The following is a 27792-nucleotide window of genomic DNA, read 5'->3' on the forward strand; positions in this document are numbered from 1 at the left end:
GACATACAGACGGGAGTGGAGGAGGGAGAAAGGACATACAGACGGGAGTGGAGGAGGGAGAAAGGACATACAGACGGGAGTGGAGGAGGGAGAAAGGACATACAGACGGGAGTGGAGGAGGGAGAAAGGACATACAGACGGGAGTGGAGGAGGGAGAACGGAAAGGTCTTACTCCCATTTCCCCACTGAAATAAATGTATTTATTACAAGAAAAAAAGTTCCACACAGAATGAGAATATCTATAAAACGGATTTATTTATTTTTAAACAATACTGACATTTTCACACAAAAAAGACAAACAGATATTTTACACCTCAGACCTGGGAGATAATTCCAGGTATATTTACATTATTTTGTGATCTGTCGCAGAGGAGACCCGTACATGACTCCTTCAATCCATGTTGTGGTCCTCGCTCTCGGCCACCTCTGAATTACCATCCGACCGCCTCTTCCCGGCGGTGACAGACTTCTTTCTTTTCGCTTTCTGCTCCTGGTTGCTGGCCGCAATCTCATCACTGTGGGTGGAGATGTGATTGAGCTAGAAAACAGGAATGAGTATGAGTGACTGTATAACACAGAAACTGGGCCTGTACTACACAAAAGAGGAGGTCCTCCATTTATTATTTTGGAGGCCGTTTGGATTCTGTCAGTTGTTCGTTTTCAGAACAGAAGAAGAAGAAAAAAAAAAAAGCAGCAGCAGAATTTATTCTTCATTCTAAAAACAAACACAAAAAGGAGCCCAGAGAGACCCCATAATCATCAGTGGGGTCCCTCCTCTGCTTCCGTCTGTATCATTTACGCAACAGATCAGTATTTGCATAAAAAAGCAAAATGTGAACACAGCCCAAGAATGAGAAGTCCTCCGGAGTCTCCCCTTAGGATACATTCACCGTATAGAAATATACTTACCAGCGATCGGCTGCGCCTGCAGAGCAGCTTCACGTCGTCCATGCTGATCGTGCTCCTTTTTCCATGTCTATGTAAGAAGTGAAGAAAAGGATTTTACAGATCTGAAGATAAAAGCGAGAGCTCGTCCAGGCCGCGGCAGACGCTGCAACTGTAAAGTCTTATATTCTTGCAATTAGAAGCTCCGGAACATTTATTTTTTAATTTTATAAGACAATGAAAGTGAATTTTTTTGTTTATTTTTTTGCACATAGAAATATTGTGATTTTCATGCAGATAAAAAAATAAAAATAAAGGATTTTCCAGTTTTCCCCAGGCATAAATGTAGTTGGCGCGAGCTGCTGAGCTGACTGATTGGCTGCAGCGTTGTCAATGGGACGTTACCTCTGCGGGCAATTAAAAGAGATCAGGAGAGCTGCGTTGGACCTGGGGAAACAACTTTTCTGAAATCAGAAAGTCTCTTTTAAAGAAAAAAAACAACATTTTCATAAAAAGAAAGTTTAAGATCTTCAAAGCTGAAAAAAGAAAAGTCAATGCAAACGGTGAAGAAGCGGCGGCGGAGTGGGTGTTGGTGGAAGATGAAAGCAATCTGGATATAGAAAAGCAATTACATCCCATTACAGAAAGCCGTCACTGCACACGAGCGCGAGGCACCTGCGAGGACTGAGGACCCTGTGATACTGCAGACCCTTCTACTGGCAGATTGAAGGGTCTCAGGACAATGGAGACAATTACCCCACAATCTCCTGACACCTGCAGGTAATGTGATGGATCGGATCTCGGCAAACACTGAGCTCAGCACGGAGGAGAGCGTCGCACTAATGCCGTGACGTCAGGAAAGAATGTCATAGAGCGCAGAGATCGCTCCGATCACATCGACCAGGCGTCGTGCATCATCAACAATGCGCAGCGTGACATCCCGGGGCCGGAGGCAAGTGTCACAGCAAAACTCACGCATCAGAACAAAGAGAAGGCTCAAGAGCAAACAGCGGCCTATTGTGATGTAGTTATAGTCACCAGATGTCAGCCCCCAACAATAACACAGTGACCGAACCAGCAGAATACTGAGTGCAGCTCTGGAGTATAATACAGGAGGTAACTGAGGATCAGTAATGTAATGTATGTACACAATGACCGAACCAGCAGAATACTGAGTGCAGCTCTGGAGTATAATACAGGAGGTAACTGAGGATCAGTAATGTAATGTATGTACACAATGACCGAACCAGCAGAATACTGAGTGCAGCTCTGGAGTATAATACAGGAGGTAACTGAGGATCAGTAATGTAATGTATGTACACAGTGACTGCACCAGCAGAATAGTGAGTGCAGCTCTGGAGTATAATACAGGAGGTAACTGAGGATCAGTAATGTAATGTATGTACACAGTGACTGCACCAGCAGAATAGTGAGTGCAGCTCTGGAGTATAATACAGGAGGTAACTCAGGATCAGTAATGTAATGTATATACACAGTGACTGCACCAGCAGAATAGTGAGTGCAGCTCTGGAGGATAATACAGGAGGTAACTCAGGATCAGTAATGTAATGTATGTACACAGTGACTGCACCAGCAGAATAGTGAGTGCAGCTCTGGAGTATAATACAGGAGGTAACTCAGGATCAGTAATGTAATGTATGTACACAGTGACTGCACCAGCAGAATAGTGAGAGCAGCTCTGGAGTATAATACAGGAGGTAACTGAGGATCAGTAATGTAATATATGTACACAGTGACTGCACCAGCAGAATAGTGAGTGCAGCTCTGGAGTATAATACAGGAGGTAACTGAGGATCAGTAATGTAATGTATGTACACAGTGACTGCACCAGCAGAATAGTGAGTGCAGCTCTGGAGTATAATACAGGAGGTAACTGAGGATCAGTAATGTAATGTATGTACACAGTGACTGCACCAGCAGAATAGTGAGTGCAGCTCTGGAGTATAATACAGGAGGTAACGGAGGATCAGAAATGTAATGTATGTACACAGTGACTGCACCAGCAGAATAGTGAGTGCAGCTCTGGAGTATAATACAGGATGTAACTCAGGATCAGTAATGTAATGTATGTACACAGTGACTGCACCAGCAGAATAGTGAGTGCAGCTCTGGGGTATAATACAGAATGTAATTCAGGATCAGTAATGTAATGTATGTACACAATGACCGAACCAGCAGAATACTGAGTGCAGCTCTGGAGTATAATACAGGAGGTAATTCAGGATCAGTAATGTAATGTATGTACACAATGACCGAACCAGCAGAATACTGAGTGCAGCTCTCGAGTATAATACAGGAGGTAACTGAGGATCAGTAATGTAATGTATGTACACAGTGACTGCACCAGCAGAATAGTGAGTGCAGCTCTGGAGTATAATACAGGATGTAACTCAGGATCAGTAATGTAATGTATGTACACAGTGACTGCACCAGCCGAATAGTGAGTGCAGCTCTGGAGTATAATACAGGATGTAACTCAGGATCAGTAATGTAATGTATGTACACAGTGACTGCACCAGCAGAATAGTGAGTGCAGCTCTGGAGTATAATACAGGATGTAACTCAGGATCTGTAATGTAATGTATGTACACAGTGACTGCACCAGCAGAATAGTGAGTGCAGCTCTGGAGTATAATACAGGATGTAACTCAGGATCAGTAATGTAATGTATGTACACAGTGACTGCACCAGCAGAATAGTGAGTGCAGCTCTGGAGTATAATACAGGCTGTAACTCAGGATCAGTAATGTAATGTATGTAACACAGTGAGTGCACCAGCAGAATAATGAGTGCAGCTCTGTAGTATAATACAGGCTGTAACTCAGGATCAGTAATGTAATGCATGTACACAGTGACTGCACCAGCAGAATAGTGAGTGCAGCTCTGGAGTATAATACAGGATGTAACTCAGGATCAGTAATGTAATGTATGTACACAGTGACTGCACCAGCAGAATAGTGAGTGCAGCTCTGGAGTATAATACAGGATGTAACTCAGGATCAGTAATGTAATGTATGTACACAGTGACTGCACCAGCAGAATAGTGAGTGCAGCTCTGGAGTATAACACAGGATGTAACTCAGGATCAGTAATGTAATGTATGTACACAGCGACTGCACCAGCAGAATAGTGAGTGCAGCTCTGGAGTATAATACAGGATGTAACTCAGGATCAGTAATGTAATGTATGTACACAGTGAGTGCACCAGCAGAATAATGAGTGCAGCTCTGTAGTATAATACAGGCTGTAACTCAGGATCAGTAATGTAATGTATGTACACAGTGACTGCACCAGCAGAATAGTGAGTGCAGCTCTGGAGTATAATACAGGATGTAACTTAGGATCAGTAATGTAATGTATGTACACAGTGACTGCACCAGCAGAATAGTGAGTGCAGCTCTGGAGTATAATACAGGATGTAACTCAGGATCAGTAATGTAATGTATGTACACAGTGACTGCACCAGCAGAATAGTGAGTGCAGCTCTGGAGTATATACAGGATGTAACTCAGGATCAGTAATGTAAAGTATGTACACAGTGACTGCACCAGCAGAATAGTGAGTGCAGCTCTGGAGTATAATACAGGATGTAACTCAGGATCAGTAATGTAATGTATGTACACAGTGACTGCACCAGCAGAATAGTGAGTGCAGCTCTGGAGTATAATACAGGATGTAACTCAGGATCTGTAATGTAATGTAATGTATGTACACAGTGACTGCACCAGCAGAATAGTGAGTGCAGCTCTGGAGTATAATACAGGATGTAACTCAGGATCAGTAATGTAATGTATGTACACAGTGACTGCACCAGCAGAATAGTGAGTGCAGCTCTGGAGTATAATACAGGATGTAACTCAGGATCAGTAATGTAATGTATGTACACAGTGACTGCACCAGCAGAATAGTGAGTGCAGCTCTGGAGTATAATACAGGATGTAACTCAGGATCAGTAATGTAATGTATGTACACAGTGAGTGCACCAGCAGAATAATGAGTGCAGCTCTGTAGTATAATACAGGCTGTAACTCAGGATCAGTAATGTAATGTATGTACACAGAGACTGCACCAGCAGAATAGTGAGTGCAGCTCTGGAGTATAATACAGGATGTAACTCAGGATCAGTAATGTAATGTATGTACACAGTGACTGCACCAGCAGAATAGTGAGTGCAGCTCTGGAGTATAATACAGGATGTAACTCAGGATCAGTAATGTAATGTATGTACACAGTGACTGCACCATCAGAATAGTGAGTGCAGCTCTGGAGTATAACACAGGATGTAACTCAGGATCAGTAATGTAATGTATGTACACAGTGACTGCACCAGCAGAATAGTGAGTGCAGCTCTGGAGTATAACACAGGATGTAACTCAGGATCAGTAATGTAATGTATGTACACAGTGACTGCACCAGCAGAATAGTGAGTGCAGCTCTGGAGTATAATACAGGATGTAACTCAGGATCAGTAATGTAATGTATGTACACAGTGAGTGCACCAGCAGAATAATGAGTGCAGCTCTGTAGTATAATACAGGCTGTAACTCAGGATCAGTAATGTAATGTATGTACACAGTGACTGCACCAGCAGAATAGTGAGTGCAGCTCTGGAGTATAATACAGGATGTAACTCAGGATCAGTAATGTAATGTATGTACACAGTGACTGCACCAGCAGAATAGTGAGTGCAGCTCTGGAGTATAATACAGGATGTAACTCAGGATCAGTAATGTAATGTATGTACACAGTGACTGCACCAGCAGAACAGTGAGTGCAGCTCTGGAGTATAATACAGGATGTAACTCAGGATCAGTAATGTAATGTATGTACACATTGACTGCACCAGCAGAATAGTGAGTGCAGCTCTGGAGTATAATACAGAAGGTAACTCAGGATCAGTAATGTAATGTATGTACACAGTGACTCCACCAGCAGAATAGTGAGTGCAGCTCCGGAGTATAATACAGGATGTAACTCAGGATAGGTAATGTAATGTATGTACACAGTGACTGCACCAGCAGAATAGTGAGTGCAGCTCTGGAGTATAATACAGGATGTAACTCCGGATCAGTAATGTAATGTATGTACACAGTGACTGCACCAGCAGAATAGTGAGTGCAGCTCTGGAGTATAATACAGGATGTAACTCAGGATCAGTAAAGTAATGTATGTACACAGTGACTGCACCAGCAGAATAGTGAGTGCAGCTCTGGAGTATAATACAGGATGTAACTCAGGATCAGTAATGTAATGTATGTACACAGTGACTGCACCAGCAGAATAGTGAGTGCAGCTCTGGAGTATAATACAGGATGTAACTCAGGATCAGTACTGTAATGTACACAGTAACTGCACCAGCAGAATAGGGAGTGCAGCTCTGGAGTATAATACAGGAGGTAACTCAGGATCAGTAATGTAATGAATGTACACAGTGACTGCACCAGCAGAATAGTGAGTGCAGCTCTGGAGTATAATACAGGATGTAACTCAGGATCAGTAAGGTAATGTATGTACACAGTGACTGCACCAGCAGAATAGTGAGTGCAGCTCTGGAGTATAATACAGGATGTAACTCAGGATCAGTAATGTATGTACACAGTGACTGCACCAGCAGAATAGTGAGTGCAGCTCTGGAGTATAATACAGGATGTAACTCAGGATCAGTAATGTATGTACACAGTGACAGCACCAGCAGAATAGTGAGTGCAGCTCTGGAGTATAATACAGGATGTAACTCAGGATCAGTAATGTAATGTATGTACACAGTGACTGCACCAGCAGAATAGTGAGTGCAGCTCTTGAGTATAATACAGGATGTTACTCAGGATCAGTAATGTAATGTATGTACACAGTGACTGCACCAGCAGAATAGTGAGTGTTGCTCTGGGGTATAATACAGGATGTAACTCAGGATCAGTAATGTAATGTATGTACACAGTGACTGCACCAGTAGAATAGTGAGTGCAGCTCTGGAGTATAATACAGGATGTAACTCAGGATCAGTAATGTAATGTATGTACACAGTGACTGCACCAGCAGAATAGTGAGTGCAGCTCTGGAGTATAATACAGGATGTTACTCAGGATCAGTAATGTAATGTATGTACACAGTGACTGCACCAGCAGAATAGTGAGTGTTGCTCTGGAGTATAATACAGGATGTAACTCAGGATCAGAAATGTATGTACACAGTGACTGCACCAGCAGAATAGTGAGTGCAGCTCTGGAGTATAATACAGGATGTAACTCAGGATCAGTAATGTATGTACACAGTGACTGCACCAGCAGAATAGTGAGTGCAGCTCTGGAGTATAATACAGGATGTAACTCACGATCAGTAATGTAATGTATGTACACAGTGACTGCACCAGCAGAATAGTGAGTGCAGCTCTGGAGTATAATACAGGATGTTACTCAGGATCAGTAATGTAATGTATGTACACAGTGACTGCACCAGCAGAATAGTGAGCGCAGCTCTGGAGTATAATACAGGATGTAACTCAGGATCAGTAATGTAATGTATGTACACAGTGACTGCACCAGCAGAATAGTGAGTGCAGCTCTGGAGTATAATACAGGATGTAACTCAGGATCAGTAATGTAATGTATGTACACAGTGACTGCACCAGCTGAATAGTGAGTGCAGCTCTGGAGTATAATACAGGAGGTAACTCAGGATCAGTACTGTAATGTACACAGTAACTGCACCAGCAGAATAGGGAGTGCAGCTCTGGAGTATAATACAGGAGGTAACTCAGGATCAGTAATGTAATGAATGTACACAGTGACTGCACCAGCAGAATAGTGAGTGCAGCTCTGGAGTATAATACAGGATGTAACTCAGGATCAGTAAGGTAATGTATGTACACAGTGACTGCACCAGCAGAATAGTGAGTGCAGCTCTGGAGTATAATACAGGATGTAACTCAGGATCAGTAATGTATGTACACAGTGACTGCACCAGCAGAATAGTGAGTGCAGCTCTGGAGTATAATACAGGATGTAACTCAGGATCAGTAATGTAATGTATGTACACAGTGACTGCACCAGCAGAATAGTGAGTGCAGCTCTGGGGTATAATACAGAATGTAATTCAGGATCAGTAATGTAATGTATGTACACAATGACCGAACCAGCAGAATACTGAGTGCAGCTCTGGAGTATAATACAGGAGGTAATTCAGGATCAGTAATGTAATGTATGTACACAATGACCGAACCAGCAGAATACTGAGTGCAGCTCTCGAGTATAATACAGGAGGTAACTGAGGATCAGTAATGTAATGTATGTACACAGTGACTGCACCAGCAGAATAGTGAGTGCAGCTCTGGAGTATAATACAGGATGTAACTCAGGATCAGTAATGTAATGTATGTACACAGTGACTGCACCAGCCGAATAGTGAGTGCAGCTCTGGAGTATAATACAGGATGTAACTCAGGATCAGTAATGTAATGTATGTACACAGTGACTGCACCAGCAGAATAGTGAGTGCAGCTCTGGAGTATATACAGGATGTAACTCAGGATCAGTAATGTAAAGTATGTACACAGTGACTGCACCAGCAGAATAGTGAGTGCAGCTCTGGAGTATAATACAGGATGTAACTCAGGATCAGTAATGTAATGTATGTACACAGTGACTGCACCAGCAGAATAGTGAGTGCAGCTCTGGAGTATAATACAGGATGTAACTCAGGATCTGTAATGTAATGTATGTACACAGTGACTGCACCAGCAGAATAGTGAGTGCAGCTCTGGAGTATAATACAGGATGTAACTCAGGATCAGTAATGTAATGTATGTACACAGTGACTGCACCAGCAGAATAGTGAGTGCAGCTCTGGAGTATAATACAGGCTGTAACTCAGGATCAGTAATGTAATGTATGTAACACAGTGAGTGCACCAGCAGAATAATGAGTGCAGCTCTGTAGTATAATACAGGCTGTAACTCAGGATCAGTAATGTAATGCATGTACACAGTGACTGCACCAGCAGAATAGTGAGTGCAGCTCTGGAGTATAATACAGGATGTAACTCAGGATCAGTAATGTAATGTATGTACACAGTGACTGCACCAGCAGAATAGTGAGTGCAGCTCTGGAGTATAATACAGGATGTAACTCAGGATCAGTAATGTAATGTATGTACACAGTGACTGCACCAGCAGAATAGTGAGTGCAGCTCTGGAGTATAACACAGGATGTAACTCAGGATCAGTAATGTAATGTATGTACACAGCGACTGCACCAGCAGAATAGTGAGTGCAGCTCTGGAGTATAATACAGGATGTAACTCAGGATCAGTAATGTAATGTATGTACACAGTGAGTGCACCAGCAGAATAATGAGTGCAGCTCTGTAGTATAATACAGGCTGTAACTCAGGATCAGTAATGTAATGTATGTACACAGTGACTGCACCAGCAGAATAGTGAGTGCAGCTCTGGAGTATAATACAGGATGTAACTCAGGATCAGTAATGTAATGTATGTACACAGTGACTGCACCAGCAGAATAGTGAGTGCAGCTCTGGAGTATAATACAGGATGTAACTCAGGATCAGTAATGTAATGTATGTACACAGTGACTGCACCAGCAGAATAGTGAGTGCAGCTCTGGAGTATATACAGGATGTAACTCAGGATCAGTAATGTAAAGTATGTACACAGTGACTGCACCAGCAGAATAGTGAGTGCAGCTCTGGAGTATAATACAGGATGTAACTCAGGATCAGTAATGTAATGTATGTACACAGTGACTGCACCAGCAGAATAGTGAGTGCAGCTCTGGAGTATAATACAGGATGTAACTCAGGATCTGTAATGTAATGTAATGTATGTACACAGTGACTGCACCAGCAGAATAGTGAGTGCAGCTCTGGAGTATAATACAGGATGTAACTCAGGATCAGTAATGTAATGTATGTACACAGTGACTGCACCAGCAGAATAGTGAGTGCAGCTCTGGAGTATAATACAGGATGTAACTCAGGATCAGTAATGTAATGTATGTACACAGTGACTGCACCAGCAGAATAGTGAGTGCAGCTCTGGAGTATAATACAGGATGTAACTCAGGATCAGTAATGTAATGTATGTACACAGTGAGTGCACCAGCAGAATAATGAGTGCAGCTCTGTAGTATAATACAGGCTGTAACTCAGGATCAGTAATGTAATGTATGTACACAGAGACTGCACCAGCAGAATAGTGAGTGCAGCTCTGGAGTATAATACAGGATGTAACTCAGGATCAGTAATGTAATGTATGTACACAGTGACTGCACCAGCAGAATAGTGAGTGCAGCTCTGGAGTATAATACAGGATGTAACTCAGGATCAGTAATGTAATGTATGTACACAGTGACTGCACCATCAGAATAGTGAGTGCAGCTCTGGAGTATAACACAGGATGTAACTCAGGATCAGTAATGTAATGTATGTACACAGTGACTGCACCAGCAGAATAGTGAGTGCAGCTCTGGAGTATAACACAGGATGTAACTCAGGATCAGTAATGTAATGTATGTACACAGTGACTGCACCAGCAGAATAGTGAGTGCAGCTCTGGAGTATAATACAGGATGTAACTCAGGATCAGTAATGTAATGTATGTACACAGTGAGTGCACCAGCAGAATAATGAGTGCAGCTCTGTAGTATAATACAGGCTGTAACTCAGGATCAGTAATGTAATGTATGTACACAGTGACTGCACCAGCAGAATAGTGAGTGCAGCTCTGGAGTATAATACAGGATGTAACTCAGGATCAGTAATGTAATGTATGTACACAGTGACTGCACCAGCAGAATAGTGAGTGCAGCTCTGGAGTATAATACAGGATGTAACTCAGGATCAGTAATGTAATGTATGTACACAGTGACTGCACCAGCAGAACAGTGAGTGCAGCTCTGGAGTATAATACAGGATGTAACTCAGGATCAGTAATGTAATGTATGTACACATTGACTGCACCAGCAGAATAGTGAGTGCAGCTCTGGAGTATAATACAGAAGGTAACTCAGGATCAGTAATGTAATGTATGTACACAGTGACTCCACCAGCAGAATAGTGAGTGCAGCTCCGGAGTATAATACAGGATGTAACTCAGGATAGGTAATGTAATGTATGTACACAGTGACTGCACCAGCAGAATAGTGAGTGCAGCTCTGGAGTATAATACAGGATGTAACTCCGGATCAGTAATGTAATGTATGTACACAGTGACTGCACCAGCAGAATAGTGAGTGCAGCTCTGGAGTATAATACAGGATGTAACTCAGGATCAGTAAAGTAATGTATGTACACAGTGACTGCACCAGCAGAATAGTGAGTGCAGCTCTGGAGTATAATACAGGATGTAACTCAGGATCAGTAATGTAATGTATGTACACAGTGACTGCACCAGCAGAATAGTGAGTGCAGCTCTGGAGTATAATACAGGATGTAACTCAGGATCAGTACTGTAATGTACACAGTAACTGCACCAGCAGAATAGGGAGTGCAGCTCTGGAGTATAATACAGGAGGTAACTCAGGATCAGTAATGTAATGAATGTACACAGTGACTGCACCAGCAGAATAGTGAGTGCAGCTCTGGAGTATAATACAGGATGTAACTCAGGATCAGTAAGGTAATGTATGTACACAGTGACTGCACCAGCAGAATAGTGAGTGCAGCTCTGGAGTATAATACAGGATGTAACTCAGGATCAGTAATGTATGTACACAGTGACTGCACCAGCAGAATAGTGAGTGCAGCTCTGGAGTATAATACAGGATGTAACTCAGGATCAGTAATGTATGTACACAGTGACAGCACCAGCAGAATAGTGAGTGCAGCTCTGGAGTATAATACAGGATGTAACTCAGGATCAGTAATGTAATGTATGTACACAGTGACTGCACCAGCAGAATAGTGAGTGCAGCTCTTGAGTATAATACAGGATGTTACTCAGGATCAGTAATGTAATGTATGTACACAGTGACTGCACCAGCAGAATAGTGAGTGTTGCTCTGGGGTATAATACAGGATGTAACTCAGGATCAGTAATGTAATGTATGTACACAGTGACTGCACCAGCAGAATAGTGAGTGCAGCTCTGGAGTATAATACAGGATGTAACTCAGGATCAGTAATGTAATGTATGTACACAGTGACTGCACCAGCAGAATAGTGAGTGCAGCTCTGGAGTATAATACAGGATGTTACTCAGGATCAGTAATGTAATGTATGTACACAGTGACTGCACCAGCAGAATAGTGAGTGTTGCTCTGGAGTATAATACAGGATGTAACTCAGGATCAGAAATGTATGTACACAGTGACTGCACCAGCAGAATAGTGAGTGCAGCTCTGGAGTATAATACAGGATGTAACTCAGGATCAGTAATGTATGTACACAGTGACTGCACCAGCAGAATAGTGAGTGCAGCTCTGGAGTATAATACAGGATGTAACTCACGATCAGTAATGTAATGTATGTACACAGTGACTGCACCAGCAGAATAGTGAGTGCAGCTCTGGAGTATAATACAGGATGTTACTCAGGATCAGTAATGTAATGTATGTACACAGTGACTGCACCAGCAGAATAGTGAGCGCAGCTCTGGAGTATAATACAGGATGTAACTCAGGATCAGTAATGTAATGTATGTACACAGTGACTGCACCAGCAGAATAGTGAGTGCAGCTCTGGAGTATAATACAGGATGTAACTCAGGATCAGTAATGTAATGTATGTACACAGTGACTGCACCAGCTGAATAGTGAGTGCAGCTCTGGAGTATAATACAGGAGGTAACTCAGGATCAGTACTGTAATGTACACAGTAACTGCACCAGCAGAATAGGGAGTGCAGCTCTGGAGTATAATACAGGAGGTAACTCAGGATCAGTAATGTAATGAATGTACACAGTGACTGCACCAGCAGAATAGTGAGTGCAGCTCTGGAGTATAATACAGGATGTAACTCAGGATCAGTAAGGTAATGTATGTACACAGTGACTGCACCAGCAGAATAGTGAGTGCAGCTCTGGAGTATAATACAGGATGTAACTCAGGATCAGTAATGTATGTACACAGTGACTGCACCAGCAGAATAGTGAGTGCAGCTCTGGAGTATAATACAGGATGTAACTCAGGATCAGTAATGTAATGTATGTACACAGTGACTGCATCAGCAGAATAGTGAGTGCAGCTCTGGAGTATAATACAGGAGGTAACTCAGGATCAGTAATGTAATGTATGTACACAGTGACTGCACCAGCAGAATAGTGAGAGCAGCTCTGGAGTATAATACAGGAGGTAACTGAGGATCAGTAATGTAATATATGTACACAGTGACTGCACCAGCAGAATAGTGAGTGCAGCTCTGGAGTATAATACAGGATGTAACTCAGGATCAGTAATGTAATGTATGTACACAGTGACTGCACCAGCAGAATAGTGAGTGCAGCTCTGGGGTATAATACAGGAGGTAACGGAGGATCAGTAATGTAATGTATGTACACAGTGACTGCACCAGCAGAATAGTGAGTGCAGCTCTGGAGTATAATACAGGATGTAACTCAGGATCAGTAATGTAATGTATGTACACAGTGACTGCACCAGCAGAATAGTGAGTGCAGCTCTGGGGTATAATACAGAATGTAATTCAGGATCAGTAATGTAATGTATGTACACAATGACCGAACCAGCAGAATACTAAGTGCAGCTCTGGAGTATAATACAGGAGGTAACTGAGGATCAGTAATGTAATGTATGTACACAGTGACTGCACCAGCAGAATAGTGAGTGCAGCTCTGGAGTATAATACAGGATGTAACTCAGGATCAGTAATGTAATGTATGTACACAGTGACTGCACCAGCCGAATAGTGAGTGCAGCTCTGGAGTATAATAAAGGATGTAACTCTGGATCAGTAATGTAATGTCTGTACACAGTGACTGCACCAGCAGAATAGTGAGTGCAGCTCTGAAGTATAATACAGGATGTAACTCAGGATCAGTAATGTAATGTATGTACACAGTGACTGCACCAGCAGAATAGTGAGTGCAGCTCTGGGGTATAATACAGAATGTAACTCAGGATCAGTAATGTAATGTATGTACACAGTGACTGCACCAGCAGAATAATGAGTGCAGCTCTGGAGTATAACACAGGATGTAACTCAGGATCAGTAATGTAATGTATGTACACAGTGACTGCACCAGCAGAATAGTGAGTGCAGCTCTGGAGTATAATACAGGATGTAACTCAGGATCAGTAATGTAATGTATGTACACAGTGAGTGCACCAGCAGAATAATGAGTGCAGCTCTGTAGTATAATACAGGCTGTAACTCAGGATCAGTAATGTAATGTATGTACACAGTGACTGCACCAGCAGAATAGTGAGTGCAGCTCTGGAGTATAATACAGGATGTAACTCAGGATCAGTAATGTAATGTATGTACACAGTGACTGCACCAGCAGAATAGTGAGTGCAGCTCTGGAGTATAATACAGGATGTAACTCAGGATCAGTAATGTAATGTATGTACACAGTGACTGCACCAGCAGAACAGTGAGTGCAGCTCTGGAGTATAATACAGGATGTAACTCAGGATCAGTAATGTAATGTATGTACACAGTGACTGCACCAGCAGAATAGTGAGTGCAGCTCTGGAGTATAATACAGAAGGTAACTCAGGATCAGTAATGTAATGTATGTACACAGTGACTCCACCAGCAGAATAGTGAGTGCAGCTCCGGAGTATAATACAGGATGTAACTCAGGATAGGTAATGTAATGTATGTACACAGTTACAGCACCAGCAGAATAGTGAGTGCAGCTCTGGAGTATAATACAGGATGTAACTCCGGATCAGTAATGTAATGTATGTACACAGTGACTGCACCAGCAGAATAGTGAGTGCAGCTCTGGAGTATAATACAGGATGTAACTCAGGATCAGTAAAGTAATGTATGTACACAGTGACTGCACCAGCAGAATAGTGAGTGCAGCTCTGGAGTATAATACAGGATGTAACTCAGGATCAGTAATGTAATGTATGTACACAGTGACTGCACCAGCAGAATAGTGAGTGCAGCTCTGGAGTATAATACAGGATGTAACTCAGGATCAGTAATGTAATGTATGTACACAGTGACTGCACCAGCTGAATAGTGAGTGCAGCTCTGGAGTATAATACAGGAGGTAACTCAGGATCAGTACTGTAATGTACACAGTAACTGCACCAGCAGAATAGGGAGTGCAGCTCTGGAGTATAATACAGGAGGTAACTCAGGATCAGTAATGTAATGAATGTACACAGTGACTGCACCAGCAGAATAGTGAGTGCAGCTCTGGAGTATAATACAGGATGTAACTCAGGATCAGTAATGTATGTACACAGTGACTGCACCAGCAGAATAGTGAGTGCAGCTCTGGAGTATAATACAGGATGTAACTCAGGATCAGTAATGTATGTACACAGTGACTGCACCAGCAGAATAGTGAGTGCAGCTCTGGAGTATAATACAGGATGTAACTCAGGATCAGTAATGTATGTACACAGTGACTGCACCAGCAGAATAGTGAGTGCAGCTCTTGAGTATAATACAGGATGTAACTCAGGATCAGTAATGTAATGTATGTACACAGTGACTGCACCAGCAGAATAGTGAGTGTTGCTCTGGGGTATAATACAGGATGTAACTCAGGATCAGTAATGTAATGTATGTACACAGTGACTGCACCAGCAGAATAGTGAGTGCAGCTCTGGAGTATAATACAGGATGTTACTCAGGATCAGTAATGTAATGTATGTACACAGTGACTGCACCAGCAGAATAGTGAGTGTTGCTCTGGAGTATAATACAGGATGTAACTCAGGATCAGAAATGTATGTACACAGTGACTGCACCAGCAGAATAGTGAGTGCAGCTCTGGAGTATAATACAGGATGTAACTCAGGATCAGTAATGTAATGTATGTACACAGTGACTGCACCAGCAGAATAGTGAGTGCAGCTCTGGAGTATAATACAGGATGTAACTCAGGATCAGTAATGTAATGTATGTACACAGTGACTGCATCAGCAGAATAGTGAGTGCAGCTCTGGAGTATAATACAGGATGTAACTCAGGATCACTAATGTAATGTATGTACACAGTGACTGCACCAGCAGAATAGTGAGTGCAGCTCTGGAGTATAATACAGGATGTAACTCAGGATCAGTAATGTATGTACACAGTGACTGCACCAGCAGAATAGTGAGTGCAGCTCTGGAGTATAATACAGGATGTAACTCAGGATCAGTAATGTAATGTATGTACACAGTGACTGCACCAGCAGAATAGTGAGTGCAGCTCTGGAGTATAATACAGGATGTTACTCAGGATCAGTAATGTAATGTATGTACACAGTGACTGCACCAGCAGAATAGTGAGTGCAGCTCTGGAGTATAATACAGGATGTAACTCAGGATCAGTAATGTAATGTATGTACACAGTGACTGCACCAGCAGAATAGTGAGTGCAGCTCTGGAGTATAATACAGGATGTAACTCAGGATCAGTAATGTAATGTATGTACACAGTGACTGCACCAGCTGAATAGTGAGTGCAGCTCTGGAGTATAATACAGGAGGTAACTCAGGATCAGTACTGTAATGTACACAGTAACTGCACCAGCAGAATAGGGAGTGCAGCTCTGGAGTATAATACAGGAGGTAACTCAGGATCAGTAATGTAATGAATGTACACAGTGACTGCACCAGCAGAATAGTGAGTGCAGCTCTGGAGTATAATACAGGATGTAACTCAGGATCAGTAAGGTAATGTATGTACACAGTGACTGCACCAGCAGAATAGTGAGTGCAGCTCTGGAGTATAATACAGGATGTAACTCAGGATCAGTAATGTATGTACACAGTGACTGCACCAGCAGAATAGTGAGTGCAGCTCTGGAGTATAATACAGGATGTAACTCAGGATCAGTAATGTAATGTATGTACACAGTGACTGCATCAGCAGAATAGTGAGTGCAGCTCTGGAGTATAATACAGGATGTAACTCAGGATCACTAATGTAATGTATGTACACAGTGACTGCACCAGCAGAATAGTGAGTGCAGCTCTGGAGTATAATACAGGATGTAACTCAGGATCAGTAATGTATGTACACAGTGACTGCACCAGCAGAATAGTGAGTGCAGCTCTGGAGTATAATACAGGATGTAACTCAGGATCAGTAATGTAATGTATGTACACAGTGACTGCACCAGCAGAATAGTGAGTGCAGCTCTGGAGTATAATACAGGATGTTACTCAGGATCAGTAATGTAATGTATGTACACAGTGACTGCACCAGCAGAATAGTGAGTGTTGCTCTGGGGTATAATACAGGATCTAACTCAGGATAGGTAATGTAATGTATGTACACAGTGACTGCACCAGCAGAATAGTGAGTGCAGCTCTGGAGTATAATACAGGATGTAACTCAGGATCAGTAATGTATGTACACAGTGACTGCACCAGCAGAATAGTGAGTGCAGCTCTGGGGCATAATACAGGATGTAACTCAGGATCAGTAATGTAATGTATGTACACAGTGACTGCACCAGCAGAATAGTGAGTGCAGCTCTGGAGTATAATACAGGATGTTACTCAGGATCAGTAATGTAATGTATGTACACAGTGACTGCACCAGCAGAATAGTGAGTGCAGCTCTGGAGTATAATACAGGATGTAACTCAGGATCAGTAATGTAATGTATGTACACAGTGACTGCACCAGCTGAATAGTGACTGCAGCTCTGGAGTATAATACAGGATGTAACTCAGTATCAGTAATGTAATGTATGTACACAGTGACTGCACCAGCAGAATAGTGAGTGCAGCTCTGGAGTATAATACAGAATGTAACTCAGGATCAGTAATGTAATGTATGTACACAGTGACTGCACCAGCAGAATAGTGAGTGCAGCTCTGCAGTATAATACAGGATGTTACTCAGGATCAGTAATGTAATGTATGTACACAGTGACTGCACCAGCAGAATAGTGAGTGTTGCTCTGGGGTATAATACAGGATGTAACTCAGGATCAGTAATGTAATGTATGTACACAGTGACTGCACCAGCAGAATAGTGAGTGCAGCTCTGGAGTATAATACAGGATGTAACTCAGGATCAGTAGTGTAATGTATGTACACAGTGACTGCACCAGCAGAATAGTGAGTGCAGCTCTGGAGTATAATACAGGATGTAACTCAGGATCAGTAATGTAATGTATGTACACAGTGACTGCACCAGCAGAATAGTGAGTGCAGCTCTGGAGTATAATACAGGATGTAACTCAGGATCAGTAATGTAATGTACGTACACAGTGACTGCACCAGCAGAATAGTGAGTGCAGCTCTGGAGTATAATACAGGATGTTACTCAGGATCAGTAATGTAATGTATGTACACAGTGACTGCACCAGCAGAATAGTGAGTGTTGCTCTGGGGTATAATACAGGATGTAACTCAGGATCAGTAATGTAATGTATGTACACAGTGACTGCACCAGCAGAATAGTGAGTGCAGCTCTGGAGTATAATACAGGATGTAACTCAGGATCAGTAGTGTAATGTATGTACACAGTGACTGCACCAGCAGAATAGTGAGTGCAGCTCTGGAGTATAATACAGGATGTAACTCAGGATCAGTAATGTAATGTATGTACACAGTGACTGCACCAGCAGAATAGTGAGTGCAGCTCTGGAGTATAATACAGGATGTTACTCAGGATCAGTAATGTAATGTATGTACACAGTGACTGCACCAGCAGAATAGTGAGTGTTGCTCTGGAGTATAATACAGGATGTAACTCAGGATCAGTAATGTATGTACACAGTGACTGCACCAGCAGAATAGTGAGTGCAGCTCTGGAGTATAATACAGGATGTAACTCAGGATCAGTAATGTAATGTATGTACACAGTGACTGCACCAGCAGAATAGTGAGTGCAGCTCTGGAGTATAATACAGGATGTAACTCAGGATCAGTAATGTAATGTATGTACACAGTGACTGCATCAGCAGAATAGTGAGTGCAGCTCTGGAGTATAATACAGGATGTAACTCAGGATCAGTAATGTAATGTATGTACACAGTGACTGCACCAGCAGAATAGTGAGTGCAGCTCTGGAGTATAATACAGGATGTAACGCAGGATCAGTAATGTAATGTATGTACACAGTGACTGCACCAGCAGAATAGTGAGTGCAGCTCTGGAGTATAATACAGGATGTAACTCAGGATCAGTAATGTATGTACACAGTGACTGCACCAGCAGAATAGTGAGTGCAGCTCTGGAGTATAATACAGGATGTTACTCAGGATCAGTAATGTAATGTATGTACACAGTGACTGCACCAGCAGAATAGTGAGTGTTGCTCTGGAGTATAATACAGGATGTAACTCAGGATCAGTAATGTATGTACACAGTGACTGCACCAGCAGAATAGTGAGTGCAGCTCTGGGGCATAATACAGGATGTAATTCAGGATCAGTAATGTAATGTATGTACACAGTGACTGCACCAGCAGAATAGTGAGTGCAGCTCTGGAGTATAATACAGGATGTTACTCAGGATCAATAATGTAATGTATGTACACAGTGACTGCACCAGCAGAATAGTGAGTGCAGCTCTGGAGTATAATACAGGATGTTACTCAGGATCAGTAATGTAATGTATGTACACAGTGACTGCACCAGCAGAATAGTGAGTGCAGCTCTGGGGTATAATACAGGATGTTACTCAGGATCAGTAATGTAATGTATGTACACAGTTACTGCACCAGCAGAATAGTGAGTGCAGCTCTGGAGTATAATACAGGATGTAACTCAGGATCAGTAATGTAATGTATGTACACAGTGACTTCACCAGCAGAATAGTGAGTGCAGCTCTGGAGTATAATACAGGATGTAACTCAGGATCAGTAATGTAATGTATGTACACAGTGACTGCACCAGCAGAATAGTGAGTGCAGCTCTGGAGTATAATACAGGATGCTACTCAGGATCAGTAATGTAATGTATGTACACAGTGACTGCACCAGCAGAATAGTGAGTGTTGCTCTGGGGTATAATACAGGATGTAACTCAGGATCAGTAATGTAATGTATGTACACAGTGACTGCACCAGCAGAATAGTGAGTGCAGCTCTGGAGTATAATACAGGAAGTAACTCAGGATCAGTAATGTAATGTATGTACACAGTGACTGCACCAGCAGAATAGTGAGTGCAGCTCTGGAGTATAATACAGGATGTAACTCAGGATCAGTAATGTAAAGTATGTACACAGTAACTGCACCAGCAGAATAGGGAGTGCAGCTCTGGAGTATAATACAGGAGGTAACTCAGGATCAGTAATGTAATGAATGTACACAGTGACTGCACCAGCAGAATAGTGAGTGCAGCTCTGGAGTATAATACAGGATGTAACTCAGGATCAGTAATGTAATGTATGTACACAGTGACTGCACCAGCAGAATAGTGAGTGCAGCTCTGGAGTATAATACAGGATGTAACTCAGGATCAGTAATGTATGTACACAGTGACTGCACCAGCAGAATAGTGAGTGTAGCTCTGGAGTATAATACAGGATGTAACTCAGGATCAGTAATGTAATGTATGTACACAGTGACTGCATCAGCAGAATAGTGAGTGCAGCTCTGGAGTATAATACAGGATGTAACTCAGGATCAGTAATGTAATGTATGTACACAGTGACTGCACCAGCAGAATAGTGAGTGCAGCGCTGGAGTATAATACAGGATGTAACTCAGGATCAGTAATGTAATGTATGTACACAGTGACTGCACCAGCAGAATAGTGAGTGCAGCTCTGGAGTATAATACAGGATGTTACTCAGGATCAGTAATGTAATGTATGTACACAGTGACTGCACCAGCAGAATAGTGAGTGCAGCTCTGGAGTATAATACAGGAAGTAACTCAGGATCAGTAATGTAATGTATGTACACAGTGACTGCACCAGCTGAATAGTGAGTGCAGCTCTGGAGTATAATACAGGAGGTAACTCAGGATCAGTACTGTAATGTACACAGTAACTGCACCAGCAGAATAGGGAGTGCAGCTCTGGAGTATAATACAGGAGGTAACTCAGGATCAGTAATGTAATGAATGTACACAGTGACTGCACCAGCAGAATAGTGAGTGCAGCTCTGGAGTATAATACAGGATGTAACTCAGGATCAGTAATGTAATGTATGTACACAGTGACTGCACCAGCAGAATAGTGAGTGCAGCTCTGGAGTATAATACAGGATGTAACTCAGGATCAGTAATGTATGTACACAGTGACTGCACCAGCAGAATAGTGAGTGCAGCTCTGGAGTATAATACAGGATGTAACTCAGGATCAGTAATGTAATGTATGTACACAGTGACTGCACCAGCAGAATAGTGAGTGCAGCTCTGGAGTATAATACAGGATGTAACTCAGGATCAGTAATGTATGTACACAGTGACTGCACCAGCAGAATAGTGAGTGCAGCTCTGGAGTATAATACAGGAGGTAACTCCGGATCAGTAATGTAATGTGTGTACACAGTGACTGCACCAGCAGAATAGTGAGTGCAGCTCTGGAGTATAATACAGGATGTAACACAGGATCAGTAATGTAATGTATGTACACAGTGACTGCACCAGCAGAGTAGTGAGTGCAGCTCTGGAGTATAATACAGGATGTAACTCAGGATCAGTAATGTAATGTATGTACACAGTGACTGCACCAGCAGAATAGTGAGTGCAGCCCTGGAGTATAATACAGGATGTAACTCAGGATCAGTAATGTATGTACACAGTGACTGCACCAGCAGAATAGTGAGTGCAGCTCTGGAGTATAATACAGGATGTAACTCAGGATCAGTAATGTAATGTATGTACACAGTGACTGCACCAGCAGAATAGTGAGTGCAGCTCTGCAGTATAATACAGGATGTAACTCAGGATCAGTAATGTAATGTATGTACACAGTGACTGCACCAGCAGAATAGTGAGTGCAGCTCTGGAGTATAATACAGGATGTAACTCAGGATCAGTAATGTAATGTATGTACACAGTGACTGCACCAGCAGAATAGTGAGTGCAGCTCTGGAGTATAATACAGGATGTAACTCAGGATCAGTAATGTATGTACACAGTGACTGCACCAGCAGAATAGTGAGTGCAGCTCTGGAGTATAATACAGGATGTAACTCAGGATCAGTAATGTAATGTATGTACACAGTGACTGCACCAGCAGAATAGTGAGTGCAGCTCTGGAGTATAATACAGGATGTAACGCAGGATCAGTAATGTAATGTATGTACACAGTGACTGCACCAGCAGAATAGTGAGTGCAGCTCTGCAGTATAATACAGGATGTAACTCAGGATCAGTAATGTAATGTATGTACACAGTGACTGCACCAGCAGAATAGTGAGTGCAGCTCTGGAGTATAATACAGGAGGTAACTCAGGATCAGTACTGTAATGTACACAGTAACTGCACCAGCAGAATAGGGAGTGCAGCTCTGGAGTATAATACAGGAGGTAACTCAGGATCAGTAATGTAATGAATGTACACAGTGACTGCACCAGCAGAATAGTGAGTGCAGCTCTGGAGTATAATACAGGATGTAACTCAGGATCAGTAATGTAATGTATGTACACAGTGACTGCACCAGCAGAATAGTGAGTGCAGCTCTGGAGGATAATACAGGATGTAACTCAGGATCAGTAATGTAATGTATGTACACAGTGACTGCACCAGCAGAATAGTGAGTGCAGCTCTGGAGTATAATACAGGATGTAACGCAGGATCAGTAATGTAATGTATGTACACAGTGACTGCACCAGCAGAATAGTGAGTGCAGCTCTGCAGTATAATACAGGATGTAACTCAGGATCAGTAATGTAATGTATGTACACAGTGACTGCACCAGCAGAATAGTGAGTGCAGCTCTGGAGTATAATACAGGATGTAACTCAGGATCAGTAATGTAATGTATGTACACAGTGACTGCACCAGCAGAATAGTGAGTGCAGCTCTGGAGTATAATACAGGATGTAACTCAGGATCAGTAATGTATGTACACAGTGACTGCACCAGCAGAATAGTGAGTGCAGCTCTGGAGTATAATACAGGATGTAAATCAGGATCAGTAATGTAATGTATGTACACAGTGACTGCACCAGCAGAATAGTGAGTGCAGCTCTGGAGTATAATACAGGATGTAACTCAGGATCAGTAATGTAATGTATGTACACAGTGACTGCACCAGCAGAATAGTGAGTGTAGCTCTGGAGTATAATACAGGATGTAACTCAGGATCAGTAATGTATGTACACAGTGACTGCACCAGCAGAATAGTGAGTGCAGCTCTGGAGCACAATACTGGAGATACAGCTTTCCTGTGCAGTTACACACGTATGACATGAGATCTGGTGCTGCCGCTGGTCACATGACTGTGGGGTGCCGGGATCTGCAATCATCATGTCTCATCGCTCTCACACTTACCGTGCAAATATCTCAAGGTCCTTTGCAAACGTTTCTGTTGAGTGAGAAAAAAAATGGAAATGAGATCCTTAATTAGCGCGGCTGGGAAAACTCATCATTAAAAACCTTGGAAGGACATCAAGACAGAGGAGCGAGCGCTTCACGTGAATTCGTCAGCAACCTAAAAAGGACAATGTGGCGGTAAGTCACAGATGGGGGGGATGGGGTCTGCGAGGGCGGGAGGAGGGTAGTAATTAAAGGGGGGGGGGGGGGTTTCTGGTTTAGGAAATACAACTTAATCATCGTATAATGAAAACTTATGTAGCTTTCTAATTTAATTTTGACTTTCGAGTTCTCTCTTACCGCATTGTCTGAAGGTGATTTCTGAAATCGCTGCGACAGCTTGCTTACTGAAAGCAACTTGCTTTTCCTCGGCAATCTCCTGGCAGAGGCCCCCCACAGTATAATGCACCGCAGCCCTCAACTGCTGGGAAAAAAAGAGGGAAAATAAGCAAGAAAGGATCAGTCTCCTAAAGCGGGGTGTCCAGAATGAAAACAAATCAAAAGGATAAGGGTCCGAAGAATGGGACCCCCGATCCCGACGGTCAATCGGGTAATTCTCACTGCTGGGGATTCGCCAAGAAAACTGCAACTACAGAAATATTACAAAGCAGATCGGAGGTTCTGATCGCCGGAGCGTCCTCGCTGCAGCGGCCATTCCACTTTAAATTGTTCATTTTTTTTTTTTTATGTGATTTTTTTTTTTTCTGTAGAAAACGTTTTTTCCTTTTTTTTTCGAATTGATCTCAAAAAAAAAAAAAAAAAAAAAAAAATAGCAGTAGAAATGGTAAAATAATTAACATACGGCAAAGCAGGTCAACTTACAAAAGGGGAAGAAAAAAAAAAAAGACACAATGTGAATGAGATGTTGGAGATCTCATTGATTTTGCATTTTTTTTTTTGTAACCCAAGAAAAAAAAAACAAAAAAAAACAAAACTCCCTAACGAGTCCGAAAAGTAATAATATCCTGTTCTGGGGCGAAAAAAAAAAAAAATAAGTGAAGAATTTAAAAGAAAAACCTTGAACATCTGTAAGTCTAAAGAACCATCAGAATTTTTATAAAAAATAAAATAAAGAAAAATAGTGAAAAAAATATTCTGAGAATTTGAGATTAAAAAAAAAAAAAAAAAAAATGTTTCTGTACAAAAAAAAAGATACAATATGGCTAAAAATAAGTAAAGAAAATAATAAAAGTACAGGTCTATGGTACCGACGAGTCCGGCGTAAATTATGGTAAATTTGTCGGGCGCCCCTTGGCCACGCCCCGTCGGCATAAACTCCACCCACTTTTCTAAAAGTTGTGCGAAAATGTAGTTACATTTCAAGCAGATTTACACCATTCTGGTAAATACTGATCAGTGAATCGTGATCACCTGAACCAAATCTTATGTAACGAGGGAAAGTATAAAAAAAAAACAACTGCGGTGGTCTTCACAAGCCTCTTGCAATAGGACAAGCTGGATGGCAAAACAAGTGCTAGGAACAGCCCAAAAGTAATTGGAATGAAAAAATAACTTTTCACCATGCCAAAGGAGCTGAAAAGAAAAGTCTTGAGTGAGGAAAAGAAGGGCTCAATTCTGGCTTTACTAGCAGAGGGATACAGTGAGCGTCATGTTGCCTCCATCCTTAAAATTTGGAAGATGGCAGTCCATTACAACAAGGTCAAGCAGCAGACATTGGGGACAACAAAGCTACAGACCGGCAGAGGGCGAAAGCGACTCTCCACTGACCGGGATGACCGTCATCTTATTCCAATGTCACTCAGCAACCGCAGGATGACATCAAGTGACCGACAAAAGGAATGGCAAATGGCAGCCGGGGTGAAGAGCACGGCAAGAACAGTTCATAACCGGCTCCTAGAGGCCTCAAGTCATGTAAAGCTAGGAAAAAGCCTTCCATCAATGAGAAGCAAAGGAGAGCCAGCCTGAAGATGACCAAAGACCATAAGGATTGGACCATAGAGGACTGGAGTAAGGTCATCTTCTCTGATGAGTCTAATTTTCAGCTTTGCCCAACACCTGGTCTTCTAATGGTTAGACGGAGACCTGGAGAGGCGTACAAGCCACAGTGTCTGCACCCACTGTGAAATCTGGTGGAGGATCGGTGATGATCTGGGGATGCTTCAGCAAGGCTGGAATTGGGCGAAGGACGTATGAATCCAGCCGCATACAAGGTTATCCTGGAAAAACACTTGCTTCCTTCTGCTCAGGCAATGGTCCCCAACTCTGAGGACAATGCCCCATGCCACACAGCTAGGTCAATCAATGTGTGGATGAAGGGGCATCACATCAAGACCCTGTCATGGCCGCCCAATCTCCAGACCTGAACCCCATGGAAAACCTCTGGAATGTAATCAAGAGGAAGATGGATGGTCACAAGCCATCAAAGAAGAACGGCAGGAGTGGCATAAGGTCACCCAAAAGCAGCGTGAAAGACTGGAGGAAAGCAGCCAAGACGCAGGAAAGCCGGGATCAAAAATCATGGATATTCCACCAAGTATTGATGTCTGAACTCTGCCTGAGATAAAGCACGAGGATTGTTGTTTCTAAATGAATAAGAACTTGTTTTCTTGGCATTATTTGAGGTCTGGAAGCACTGGATCTCTGGATCACTGGATCTCTGTTTCTTTTTTATTATTTTGACGATTTCTCATTTTCTGCAAATAAATGCAAAATTTTTAGCTTTGAATTTCGGAGACATGTCGTCAGTAGTTTATAGACTAAAACAACAATGTCCATTTTACTCAAAAATATACCAATAGACCTAGAAAGAGAAACAGCAGAGACAATGAAAATTCTGCAGTGTGTGTGTATACATATATATATACCGTATGAGTTTTATCAATATAACACATATCCCAAATAGACAAAATACAACATGATCAGCAATGCATTTAAAAAAAAAAGAAAAAGTGAGACAGTTTCTCTCGTGACTTTCTTCTACAATTATGACGTCATCGCACAAATGTGACGTCATAACCAGCAATGAAAACGCTGCACAGCAGGAACACGGGTGCTCATCACTGAAGTGGCCAGCAGAGGGCGCGCTGAGGGGAAAAAAAAATATGTAATTTCACAAAACCACCGCCAGATGGCGCAGTGAGCACAGTCACAGTCCCGCCGCGCTGTACTGAGCAGATGTAAGATGTCAGAGCGTACACCGGGCTGTAACTCGCCGGATACTCCGGTAATAACCGGCACATAAGTTACTAGTAGACTGTTACCTGGGTGTGCGGCAGTCGTTGCTCCTCTTCCTCCGCCATAACGCCCCGTAACGAGAGTCAGCCGTCACCAACTCCCTCCACACTTTACCGCCAAATGTCAACTACGGGCACCGAGGCGGACCAAGCTGCAACGCGAAGCGTAAATATGGGCCACTTTCTGCTCCTGCTGGGTCTCTTCCAGGCTATTCCCTACTGGTACCAGTGTATTTATAAGCAGAACTTTCCTGCAGCTGTAGAACTACAAGTCCCAGCAGGTTATGCCCTCAGGTCATCAATATCAGGGCTATGGTTGAGCCACATGTCGTTATTACACCATTTAGCAGGGTGTGGGTTCAGTTTGTGTCCTACAACTCCACAGAATTCAGTTTTGTGCAACTTCAGGCTGAATTCTCGTCCATACTCATTATATCATTACCATATGTACGGTGTAGAGATGGCGGCGTATAGAGAGGCTGGTGAGGGCACGGGCCGGGGTTGTACACCCCCACAGCGAAGTGAGGAGGGCGGGTGCTGGGGTCGTACACCCCCACAGCGAAGTGAGGGGGTCGTACACCCCCACAGCGAAGTGAGGAGGGCGTGGGCCGGGGTCGTACACCCCCACAGCGAAGTGAGGAGGGCGTGGGCCGGGGTCATACACCCCCACAGCGAAGTGAGGAGGGCGTGGGCCGGGGTCGTACACCCCCACAGCGAAGTGAGGAGGGCGTGGGCTGGGGTCGTACACCCCCACAGCGAAGTGAGGAGGGTGTGGGCCGGGGTCATACACCCCCACAGCGAAGTGAGGAGGGCGTGGGCCGGGGTCGTACACCCCCACAGCGAAGTGAGGAGGGCGTGGGCTGGGGTCGTACACCCCCACAGCGAAATGAGGAGGGCGTGGGCCGGGGTCGTACACCCCCACAGCGAAGTGAGGAGGGCGTGGGCCGGGGTCGTACACCCCCACAGCGAAGTGAGGAGGGCGTGGGCCGGGGTCGTACACCCCCACAGCGAAGTGAGGAGGGCGTGGGCCGGGGTCGTACACCCCCACATTGAAGTGAGGAGGGCGTGGGCCGGGGTCGTACACCCCCTCAGCGGAGTGAG

The 27792-nt window shown here is 43.1% G+C and overlaps 1 protein-coding gene across 2 annotated transcripts; it reads right to left on the reverse strand.

The window, feature by feature from the left end:
* Nucleotides 1–230: 230 nt before the first annotated feature.
* CENPS (centromere protein S) lies at nt 231–26849 on the reverse strand. Of its 2 annotated transcripts, none has more exons than XM_073657278.1 (5): nt 26719–26849; nt 23798–23918; nt 23456–23489; nt 910–976; nt 231–538 (listed from the first exon to the last, which is right to left on the reverse strand). In XM_073657278.1, exons 1-5 carry the CDS (start codon nt 26755–26757, stop codon nt 392–394), a joined length of 408 nt encoding a protein of 135 aa, XP_073513379.1. In that variant the 5' UTR covers nt 26758–26849; the 3' UTR covers nt 231–391. The 2 variants fall into 2 exon arrangements, with proteins under 2 accessions (XP_073513379.1, XP_073513378.1); XM_073657277.1 differs by having other exon boundaries at nt 23798–23921.
* Between the last annotated feature and the right edge of the window lie 943 nt (nt 26850–27792).

This window comes from Phyllobates terribilis, unplaced genomic scaffold (genome assembly GCF_046119375.1).
Source record: "Phyllobates terribilis strain yellow unplaced genomic scaffold, ASM4611937v1 Scaffold_12__6_contigs__length_324123572, whole genome shotgun sequence".
NCBI lineage: Eukaryota > Metazoa > Chordata > Amphibia > Anura > Dendrobatidae > Phyllobates > Phyllobates terribilis.

Coding starts and splice junctions, on each gene's coding strand:
- CENPS (XM_073657277.1), bottom strand. CDS start 26,757: ATGGCGGAGGAAGAGGAGCAACGACTGCCGCACACCCAG. Junction 23,922..26,718: donor AACGACTGCCGCACACCCAG/GTAACAGTCTAC, acceptor TTTTTTTCCCAG/CAGTTGAGGGCTGCGGTGCA. Junction 977..23,455: donor GACCTTGAGATATTTGCACG/GTAAGTGTGAGA, acceptor CTTCTTACATAG/ACATGGAAAAAGGAGCACGA.